General features: G+C 38.5%; 1 protein-coding gene across 2 annotated transcripts in view; it reads left to right on the plus strand.

The window, feature by feature from the left end:
• The window catches only part of VPS8 (VPS8 subunit of CORVET complex), a 249,925-nt gene that overhangs the window by 141,448 nt on the left and 96,475 nt on the right, over positions 1-12,002 (plus strand). For both annotated transcript variants that reach the window (XM_047875159.1, XM_047875158.1), the window contains one exon: positions 2,704-2,750. In XM_047875159.1, coding sequence (XP_047731115.1) covers positions 2,704-2,750 — 47 coding nt within the window. The remainder of the gene's footprint in view (positions 1-2,703; positions 2,751-12,002) is intronic.

Raw genomic sequence — 12,002 nt, forward strand, 5'->3', positions numbered from 1 at the left:
GAAGGCCCTGGGTATGTTAAGACTTGAAGGCACAAGGCAATATGTATATCCAGATAACGGCCAGGTCTTTGTGAAGTATGACATGCTGGAGATGATGCCTGGAGGAGCATTAGGTTAAGCCAGAAAAGGTCTGTTGGAGGGAAGAGTTAAAAGTATTGAGGACAGAAAATAGAGTTTGGGCTCTGATACTGAACAATTTTATGTGTAGTGCTAAGAAATGATACTGTGTCTTCTGTGTCCTAGAGAATTACTCAAGTTTTTCAGCAAAAGAAGGCCATCACTAGATTGATTTTACAGAAAGTTAACTTTGTAGTGTATGGAACAGACTAGCAAAGAGAGGATGGAGGACAGAGACCGTGTAGACCAGTTAGAAGGTGAAAGTTCCAGGCAAAAGATGGTGAGGAGGGGTACTAAGTCAGTGACAGTGGTGTGGGTGGGTTCAGGATGTGTTTGTGAAGTAAAACATGTGGGACTTAGAAATGAATTGAAAGGGATGGTAGAGTTTTTTTTTTTTTTTTTTTTTTTTTTAAATTTTTTTCCAACGTTTTTATTGATTTTTGGAACAGAGAGAGACAGAGCATGAACGGGGGAGGGGTAGAGAGAGAGGGAGACACAGAATCGGAAACAGGCTCCAGGCTCTGAGCCATCAGCCCAGAGCCTGACGCGGGGCTCGAACTCACAGACCGCGAGATCGTGACCTGGCTGAAGTCGGACGCTTAACCGACTGCGCCACCCAGGCGCCCCAGGGATGGTAGAGTTTAAAGGTGACTCCCAGACATCAGGCTTGGCTGCCCAGCATGATTAGGTTCATTAACTCAAGATAAAGACACGTCCATGAATTCAATAAATATTATGTACCTGCTGTGGACCAAAAACACTGTTAAGTGCTGAGGAAAAAACATAAACATGTATTCCTGTGCTGAAGGAAGAAGAGAAGCCAAAAGACAGTTGCAGAATAGTTGGACTTGAATGATGTAGAGCATTGCCCAAGATACTGAGGAAGTACATAGAGAGTCATCCTGTCCATTCTAGTGGTGGGGACAGGAGGACACTTCTGATAAAACTCTTCTCAAATCACAGAGCCACCCCCTCCCTTTAAAAGTCAGCAGTTTCTAATGTATTTCCTGACCTTTAGTGTTGTTACTGTCATTTAAAATGTAAGGTTATCCAGTGCCGGATTTTCTATTTCTCTTAGTCTCTAACGATACTTAGAGGCAGAGAGACCAAGTAAATAAATATAATGTCACTCATCAGGCAAACCTATAAAAGCTGAAGGGTCATAGATTTTAAAAAGGGTGGCTATTTGATTGTGGACTGTTTGTGGAGTGTTCACACATTTCTTTTAAAGAAATGAGGTATTTTATTGCAGTGCTTTACTGAATATGAGAGAATCCTACACAAATTTTATAAAGCACCTTTACTTTTGGTGGCAAGAGATAATGCTTCTGACCACTCGTTTTCAGAATTCTTGAGATGAAAAAAAAAAAAAAAAAGCCAGAATATTAGGTTATAACCAGAAGGAAAGTCATATAAAATGAAACAAAATTATAGACTAGGGAAGAGATAGAAAATCAAAGACTGATAAATGTATTTAAAATCTCATACTCTAAATTACATTGATCCTTTCTAGTTTGGAGACTCCCCTGCTTTATATACGTGAAGTTTGAATGTATCAAAAAGAAAAACTAAGCTATAATAATTTTGCTTAGCTTTCCTAAGAACTTAAAACATTATTTATATTAATTCATTTATTTTATTTTATTTTATTATTATCTTTTAGGGAGAGAGAGAGCATGTGAGCAAGGAAGAGGGGAAGAGGGAGAGGAAGAGAGAATCTCAAGCAGGCTCTATGCTCAGTACAGAGCCCAACGAGGGGCTCGATCCCATTATCCTGGGATCATGGCCACTTGATCTCACAACCATGGGATCATGACCTGAGCCGAAATCAAGAGTCAGATGCTCAAATGAATGAGCCACTCAGGTGCCTCCATAGTGCATTTTAAGGTGTATCTCATTTAATTCTCTACACCTTGTGCAGAGGAAAGAAAAGATACTGTCGTTCTCTTTTTTCACATATGTAAACTGAATTGCCAAGAGAGTCAGTGACTTACACAAAGTCACACAGCTAATAAGTGGAAGAAACAGCACCCAGATTTTATGGCATATTAATTGCTAAAATGTTGCAGTGTGCCATCTCTTCTGTAGTTGATTACATTGGGGAGTTGGATTTTTTTTTGGTGGTGGTTGTTATTTGGGACTCAAGCTCCTACCCTACTTAGATTAATTGCCTTGCAATAGGCCATTATCACAAGGAGGCCCAGGTGAAGCGATCTGAACCTGTCCGTGTAGCTAGAGCCCACTATCTGCAGAGTAGTTCAGAGCATCTGCCGGTCTCAGGGTCCTTGTGCTGAAAACTGCGAGGGGATATATGCCTTAATAGAAGGCATTTTTTTTTTTTTTTTTTGCAATAACAAGGCATTTGTGTTTCTTCTGCACTCAAAATGGAATGTGTGACCATGATTTGAATTACTGAGAGGAAATGACCTCCAAATGAGTCCTTAGAATTTCTTAGATCTGTACAGAAGACTTAATGGAATTGTGTGCACTTTAGAGATTTTTTAGAGTCATTCTTTACCATGGCATAGTTTGAAAATATGTTCTTTAATATTTAATTGTATTTTTAATTGTTTTTTTTTCATTCAGAACCAGGTTTTGCTTTTCAAGTTTTTGAGGAGTCTTCTTGACCCAAGGTATGTTCATAAATTTGTTTTTTTTTTTTTATGTAGATGAAAAATCAAAAGAAATAAATTGAGGTGAAGAAACTGGCCCATGGCATCCAAATAGTATAATTAGCTTTTGATTCTTAGTGTTAGTTTTTGATTAACAGTTTCATAGATTATACAAAATATATGATGAATATCGATTATATCTTGAGGGAATACTTTTTTCTGTTCAAACATGAGCATACATGGTGAGTTGTTATCAGTGTAAAAAAAAATCATGAAAACATGTTTCAGGAGGAATCTGATGACCATCTAGCTTCCCCTTTCTATTCCTGACTTCACTTCTTCCTGTTCTTTATTCCATACTGCTGTGGATTGATAGTTTTACTTTGAAAGTAAACACCTAGTTCCCAGCTCACCTCTGAATTTATTACCTCTTAAATACTTATTTCAAGTGTTAGTTTTTAATAACTTCATGTGGTGGTATGAGAAGCAAAGTTTAATTTTTTTTTTTAAGTGCTGCTGTGGTACTCATCAAATAAAAACTAACCCAGGGAGATGATGAGATTAGTAATGGATTTGTAAGCAAAGCAGCTTTATGTGTGAGATCTTAACATTTTGCTGTGACTAAGCGGAGTGCATTGGGAGTTGAGTGGAATAATATTTAACATCCTCTAAGACAGTCACTCTGTCTTAAATGGAAGTATGTGTCAGAATCACCTAAGAAACTTGTAAAAATACAGACATCTGGGCCCAAACTCACAGAATCATTGTGGGTGGGGCTATTTTTGATGTACACCCAGAGTTAAGCCTCAGTGGCATAAGGATAATATTCCAGTATGACATAGTTTTCACACGAGACATACAAACTTTTATGTTGCATTAGAACGTACACTAGTCATTGAAAACAGACATTTGCTTTAGTCTTCATGTCAGTTTGGGTTATTCCAGTATTCTGTGCTATCTTTACATACCCAAAATGCCAGTAGTTTTGTTGATTGTGTACTAATTTTTGAAATCTCAGTCATTTAAATCTAGAGCATGCTATGCTGCATTTAAATTCAGTCATCCAAATGTGCATATGCACGTTTAGAAAATCAGTCTGACTGTGTACCCCAGCACCCCTGTTCAAGACATTTTCAAATTATCTACGTTTTGGTGGTGGTGGTGGTGGTGGTGTTTTTTAATTTAAATTCAAGTTAGTTAACATACGGTGTGGTATTGGTTTCAGCAGTAGAACCCAGTGATTCATCACTTCCATATAGTATCCGGCGTTCATCCCAACAATGCCCTCCTTAATGCTCATCACCCATCTAGCGCATCCCCCCACTCACCTCCCCTCCAGCAAACCCTCAGTTTGTTCTCTGTATTTAAGAGTCTCCTGGGTGCCTGGGTGGCTCAGTTGGTTAAGTGTCCGACTTCGGCTCAGGTCATGATCTTGCAGTGTGAGTTCGAGCCCCGCATCAGGCTCTGTGCTCACAGCTCAGAGCCTGGAGCCTGCTTCAGATGATCTGTCTCCCTCTCTCTCTGCCCCTCCCCCGCTCATGCTCTGTCTCTCTGTCAAAAATAAATAAACATTAAAAAAATTAAAAAAAAAATAAGAGTCTCTTATGGTTTGCCCCCCTCCTTATTTTTATCTTACTTTTCCTTCCCTTCCCCTATGTTTATCTGTTTCTTAAATTTCACATATGAGTGAAATCATATGGTATTTGTCTTTCTCTGACTGACTTCGCTTAGCAAAATACACTCTAGTTCCATCCATGTTGTTGCAAATGGCAAGATTTCATTCTTTTTGGTTGCTTAGTAATATTCCATTTTTCATATATACATCTTCTTTATCCATTCATCAGTCGATGGACATCAAATTACTTATGTATTAATTCCCTGTTCTCAGAATATCACTGAGGCTAGATAGCTTTTTTTTTGTTAATTTATATTAATCATTTGGCTCTCCCTCGGAGCCAGTATGGGCCCAAGTCTACTTCTGGAATTCACTGATGAAAACATCTTATATCAGAGTTGGGGGTTGGTGGAAAAAAGGATGGGAGGAGCTGGGAACAGAGATGTGAGAGAGAGGTGGGAGTTCTGGGCAGGCTGAGGAAGGAGGCATCCAGTCCCAGCCCTTTCTTTGGCGCCTGTGCATCCCTTTTCCCATGGCACAGTTCCTTCTATTCCTCTCTTGTGTCTGATCTGTTCTCCTAGCACCTGGAGCCTCTTCCCGTAGGACAATTTATTTGATCAAGTCCTTTTTCCCCCAACCATCCTACCTGAGGAGACTCAAGCTAGGAGGACAGAGGAAGTTCAGCTTTGAGCTTGGCCTTTTCTCACATGTAATAAAATATAGAAGATGATATTTACCAAATCTTACTATTTTTAAATAAAAAAATACCAGTATTAGGTAATATGAGTATCAACATAGTCATTACTCTGAATGATTGTCCATCACATTTTAGCCTTTTTAAATAAATATGCTTGTTGACTAACCTGAAAAACAAAAGGTGGGGATTAGGGTCTTGTCACATTCTGGGAAACAAGGGAGTATGGAAAAGATACTTAGAGGAAAAAGAGCATCAAACATAAGTAGACTGGCCCTGACTGGCATTTTTCACTGGCCCACAATGGAGGCTGTTTTTGCCTTTGATTCTTCCCTTTTTGTTCTTAAGCAACAGACTTTTTTTTTAACAACCAGGTTCTCCTTCTATCACTCAGGAAGCTCTTTTAGCAGCATTCTGGCAAGTAAGGAAAATGAAAGAAAACAGTCATTTTCAGATGAAGACTGTACATGTGTGTGTCATGTCAGAATATTGCTTGTTTTTACTTTTGCCCCCCAAAACCTGAGTTAGTAGAATCCTCATCGATTGTGTGTGTGTGTGTGTGTGTGTGTGTGTGTATAGAAATATATATATAGTTTATGCATATTTGATTTAACATTTTTGAGTATTTATTGAATTGTTCTGGAGGGGGTAGATTTTTATTTCATCAGTAACATTTTTAAAGGGACAAATCATCTAGTTGAATTCTTAGGTATATTTCTCTTCATAAATTGTCTTTATTCAATTTCTTTATGTTATCTTTACTATGTAAATAATGTCCTCAGTAGAATTAATTGACCTATAAAGATATTGGTAGCATCTGTACATAGAAGGATTAGATAATTTTTGGTGGGGGAGTTAATCCTACTGAAACAAATTACTTGCCTGAATTGAGGCCAACAGCTTGGGAGAGAAAGGATTTGCATTCTCTTCCAATTCCCTTCTTTGGGACAGCTGCTACATAAAGCCCACCCCACCCCCACTCACTGTGTGCACTCCTGCTTGCCGAGAATTCTCATGGGAGTTCTCCTGATATATTTACATCCAGATGTAGGCCTTTTGTGCAGTGGGAATGCTTGAAGGATAATACAAAGGACACTGATGGTTTTTGTGGGGCTATGAGCTTACATAAGGAGTAAAGAAAATGTGCAAGTATATTTATATTCACAATATTTTCCTCAGTACGCTTCTCTTGGTAATGTCAATTTAGCCTTTGTTAACCATCTCCTGGAGACCTCTGAAATATATGGTATGACTTTCTTGTAGGAAATAAAAAAACACATAAAAGTCACATTGTATTTCTAATATTTAATCAAAGTAAAGTAAAAATTGAGCATTGCTGAGAAAATGAGTAGCTTTACCAAGGAGCAAAACATAGATTATGGAAATGGTTATACATTGGATTAAAGTTGAACCTGTCAGTGTTTCTATGGATAATTTTGAGGGGACATTTTAAGATGTTGACTCTCTTGGCGCCTGGGTAGCTCAGTTGGCTAAGTGTTCGACTTCAGCTCAGGTCATGATCTCACGGTTCATAAGTTCGATCCCTGTGTCGGGCTCTGTGCTGACAGCTCAGAGCCTGGAGCCTGCTTCAGATTCGGTAGTTCTCTCCCTCCCTCCCTCCCTCCCTCCCTCCCTCCCTCCCTCCCTCTCTCCCTCCCTCCCTGTCTCCCTCCCTCCCCTGCCTCTCTCCCTCCATCCCCCCCCCTTTCTCTACCCCTCCCCCGCTCACGCTCTGTCCCTCTCTCAAAAATAAACATTAAAAAAAAAAAGATGTTGACCCTCAGTGTTGAAATAGCATATTTCAAAATTAGAATAAAAAATTAGAACATTATGTTCATGAACTTTGACGTAGGAAAATTCATTTCTATTTCATTAAGTGCCTATCAGCTTGGCTGGGCGTACCACCAGATATCATATTGTTAGGGTGAATTTTTCTCTACCCTTCAAAGGTTCTTCTGGCTGGATTAAGAATCAAATTGAGATGAGACAGATGAACACGAGAAAGTCAGGTTTAATTTCATATGTATAGAACCCCTACATACATGAGAGGTTCAAAGACAGAAAGGTAAAGTGAGATCTGTATGCCATCCTGAACTAAGGAGTGGGATAGGGGCCTGGGGCTTCAGCAGGGAGGAGGGCACTTCACAGGGCAAGAAGAAGAGCAGATGTTGGGTATTTAGGTATTTGCCCTGCCATACAGATGGATCACTTCAGAGAAAATTGATCTCTGATAATAACTCTTATTCTGGGAAAAGCTCCAAATTTAGATTCTTTTAGATAGTTTATGATGTAGACAATAAAGGCAAAAGAAAAAAATCAAATTTCCTTACAACTTACAGCCCATTGACCAGTCCTTGAGACGTGCCTCAGTGTTCATATTTTGCTGAGGGCAAAAGACAACTTTATCTTAATATTAACCCAACCTCCAGGATCCTGTAAGTCACCTTTAACAGGTAAAAATTCCTTTGGAAACTTCCTTTATCTCTACCTGTCCCTCCTCCCCCCCCCCCCCCCCCCCCCCCCGCCCCAGAGAGATGCCAGCAATCATCCTCCAAGCATATAGCCCACTGAGATACATTCTAAGGATCTCATGACTAGGGTTTTACTAGACACTGGTAAATGACCTTTCCTAACAACAGCTAGCCCCTCAAGGTCCTGGAAGCCTTGCTTCCAAGTTCCTTGGAGATTTATGCTATCTCTGACTCCCTCCCAATTTGAAAGTATGTAATCAGCCATCCCTCACAACCCACTGCAGCTCTTTCTGCCCATAGGTCCTGTCGCATGCTTTAATAAAACCCTCCTTTTTGCACTGAAGACACCTCAAGAATTCTTTCTTGACCGTTTGCTCCAAACCCCAACATTTTCACATCAGTTAATGGAGGGGCAAAGGTTTCTCTTGAACTCACAGGGTCTTGATTGCCGTCAGCTCAGAACAGTCCATATGCCAAAGTGGCACATTTTGAGGAGACTTGTTTCGAACCCTTTAGTGTCTTTGGTTAGTACTTTGCCAGAAGCTCAGATTAAACCTTTTAAATCCTAACATATCATTTCCTAATCTCCAAATCTTTTCAGCTAGCTAGCTAGCTAGCTAGCTAGATATAGAGGGAGGTAAGGAGGAAAGAAAGGAGAAAGAAACAGAAAGAGAGAGAGAAGGAAGGAAGGAAGGAAGGAAGGAAGGAAGGAAGGAAGGAAGGAAAAGAAAAGAAAATAGCCTGCCTGCATTTATTTCTTTATTCCTATAATCAGTACTTCTTTGTAATGAAATTGCTGTCTGCTAAGTACTGTGCTAGAGGTTGAAATGGCTCAAAATTATACTCACATGTTCTCAATCCATACCTGTTTCTTTTTTATTTTCTCTCCTAGCAAATGGCATTCTCCACCCATTTATTTCACTTAACAATTGACTGAGTAACTACAGCATGCTAAGCACACTGACAGGCATGGAAAGTAAAATAGTGAATAAGATGCCCTGCCTTGACAGAATTTACATTCTAATGGAGGAAATAGACAAGCAAGCAGGCAATTATGTTTAAGTGTCTTCAATAAAATTTTGAGAGTGATGATGGATTCTTCACTTTGCTTTACCTACTCCATTCTACCTTAGCCATACCACACAGAACCAGTCATGACATCAAACTCTTGGATAGCTCCGTACATATGGGAGTCCTCCTCTGTTCTGTTGCCCACTGCCCTGGTTCAGGCACACAGTGTCTCTCTCCTGATCCCTCCTGCTGGCCTCCTAACCACCCTTCAAAGCTCTCCTTCTCAGAGTTCTTTCCATTCCCATTATCCAAGGCCAAATACAAACTCCTCATGGCCTTTCTGTCTGGCTTCATTTGCTTCCTTTCTCCCATTTCTCTTTGCCCCTTTATTCCTCCCCAGTTCTGACTTGTTTGATTAGAGGAGGCACTATGTACTGTCATTCCTTCCTTTGCATATGTGTTTCTCCCTTAGTCCACTTTGTTTTCTTGAGAGCAATTTAATGTATGCACTTTATGTATGTGTGTGTATATATATATATATATATATGTATATATATACATATATATATATATATATATATATATAATTATTAAGAGCTCTAAAAGTTATATATGTGCTTTGATCCAGTGTTTTCAATTTTGGAAAGTATTTTAAGGAAATACTGTGAAAAAAATGTGGCTGATATTAAATTAACTGTATTCGCATTTGCATAGTGAAAAAGCTATTTATAAAAGAGGATGGGGAGGTGACTAAGTAAATACTAAGGTATATGAGCAAAAGTGAATACCAAATTGGCAAACATGGCAATGTGAATGTAAAAATAATGCTAAACTGGAAAAATATGTTAACAAGAAATAGTTTGCATACATACTGTATGTGTATATGATTGAATGATAAGAGGACATGTACAGATGTAGACAGATCTGTAGACTGGTAGCTTAATGTTCACTATATTCTTTGCCCCCATAGATTTGCTTATGTTAATAATAAATATGAGAGCAATTATAAGTAGTTTGGAAGGGTCTGCTCTTTGCTTTTAAATTTTTTGAAACAAAACTAAGATATAAGTGCCACATATTAAAGTTTTTTTTTAATTGCTCCATGTGTATTTAAAGAAGTCTTTCCAAACACCTGTTTTTGTTTTCTATTTTCAGTGAAAAGGACGCATTTTAAGGTTCTGCGTGATTTTTGTAATCCTACCCTTTCTTTTCTATTTATGTTGCTATTTTTTATTTGTTGCTTTCATTGCCTTGTTTTTTTGTTTCTTTTTTTTTGTTTTTTGTGGGGTTTTTTTTTGGTATTCTACTTTTCTGCCTTTGGTTTTAATTGAGCATTTTATATGATTCCATTTTGTCTCTTCTCTTAGTATATTGGTTATATTTCTTTTTTTACTTCTTTTAGTGGTTGCCCTTCAGTTGGCAGTGCACATTTATAACTAATCCAAGTCCAGTAACAGATAACACTACAGTGCTTCATGCGTAGTATCAGTACCTTATGATAAAGGATTCCTAATTCCTCCCTCTTATCCCTTATAGTATTTGCTGTCATTCACTTAACCATAAACCATAATCACTGAATACATTGTAACTATTATTCTTTTGGACAAATTGTCTTCTGTATATGTGCCGCAGAAGTGAGCACAGGACAAATTGTTTTCTGTTAGATCAGTTAAGAATAAGAAAAATAAAACATTTATTTTACCTTAATTTATTCCCTCTCTAATGCTCTTTATGTAGATGCAGATTTATGACCTATATCATTTTTCTTCCTTCTGAAGAACTAACATTTCTTGAAAGGCAAGTCTACTGATGACATATTCTCACAATTTTCGTTTGTCTCAGAAAGTATTTCCCTTTCACTTTTGAGAGATAATTTTCCTGGATACACAATTGTAGGTTGGTGGGTTTTTTCTTCCAAGACTTTAAATATTTCATTCTGCTGTCTTTTGCTTGCATGGTTTATGGAGAGAAGTGTAGTGTAATTCTTAGCCTTGCTCCTCTGTAGGTAGTGTTTTCCTTCCCTCCGACTTCTTTTAAGATTTTCTCTTTGTCTTTGATTTTCTGCAGTTTGAATATAATATGTGTAGGTATAGATTTTTGCTGTTTGTCCTCTTTGGTGTTCTCTGAGGTTCCTGAATCAGTAGTTTGATATCTGTCATTAATTTGGGGAAATTCTCAGTCATTATTGCTGTGCAAATATTTCTTTCCCATTTTCTCTTTCTTCTTATGGCGTTACCTTTTATATTTGTGCCACAGTCTTTGGATATTCTGTTCTGGGTCTTTCTGCCCTCAAGTCTCTTTTCTCTTTGTGCTTCAGTTTGGGAATTTCTATTGACATGTTATTGACACACCTTTAAACTCACTGATTCTTTCCTCAGCGGTATCCAGGCTGTTGATGAGGCCATCAAAGGCATTCTTAATTTTATTTCGTGTTTTTTTCATTTCTAGCATTTTCTTTTGATCCTTCCTTAGAGTTTCCATTTCTCTGCTTACTTTACCCATCTGTACTTACATGTTGTCACTTTTTCCAGTGAGAGCCCTCAGCATATTGATCATAAGTTTTAAGATCCCATGTAATAAATCCAACATCTCCGGCATATTTGAGTTTGGTTCTGATGCTTGCTAAATCTCTTCAAACTGTATTTGTTGTTGTTTTTTATGTTGTCTTGTAACTTTTCATTGAAAGCTGGAGATGATGTACTGCATAAAAGGAACTATGGCAAATAGGCCTTTGGTGTGAAGTTTTATGTTTATCTGGTTAAGCGTGAGGCTTTGCTTACTGTTTGCTGTAGCGGTAGTTGTCTGACCCTGAAAGTTACTTCGGTGTCCCATGTTTTTCTCTCCCTGGTTGTCTTTAGATTTCCCTAGAGACTTTTCGTAAAGTCTGAGCTGTGTAGTTCTTTTAGTTCTTTTCCCCTGTTATTATATAGGCATGCCCTATTGACGTAGTGGTGAGGTGTGGTGGAGGAGAAGCATTCTTTAGTCCTGTGATTAGTGTTCACTCTTGGTGAGTTGTGTCTCTGGCAATGACCCTCCCAAGTACTTCTCAGTAACCCCCTTGTACCCCTTTAAGTGAGACAGGAAGGCTAGAGAGGGCTGGATGTGGTTATTTCTCTTCCCTCAGCTTGGTTAGTCTCTGATAAAATAGTTTCCCTTGAGGGCAGTTGTATTACTTTGCAAGGCCTGCCTTCACAAAGTACCACAACTGTGTGGTTAAACAACAGAAATTTATTGTCTCAGTTGTGGAGACTGGAAGTCCAAGATAAGTGTTGGGAGGGTTGTGAGAAAGAGTTCCATGTTACTCCTCTACTTTCTGGTGCTTTGCCGGCAATCTTTGTCATTCCTTAGCTTGTGAAAGCATCACCCTGATTTCAACCTTCATTTTCACATGCATTCTCCCTGTATGTATGTTTATGTCAAAATTTTCTCTTCTTTTAAGGACACTGGTTATGTTGGATTATGAGTCCACCTTACTCCAGTAT

This window comes from Prionailurus viverrinus, chromosome C2 (assembly GCF_022837055.1).
Source record: "Prionailurus viverrinus isolate Anna chromosome C2, UM_Priviv_1.0, whole genome shotgun sequence".
NCBI classification, from domain to species: Eukaryota; Metazoa; Chordata; class Mammalia; order Carnivora; family Felidae; genus Prionailurus; species Prionailurus viverrinus.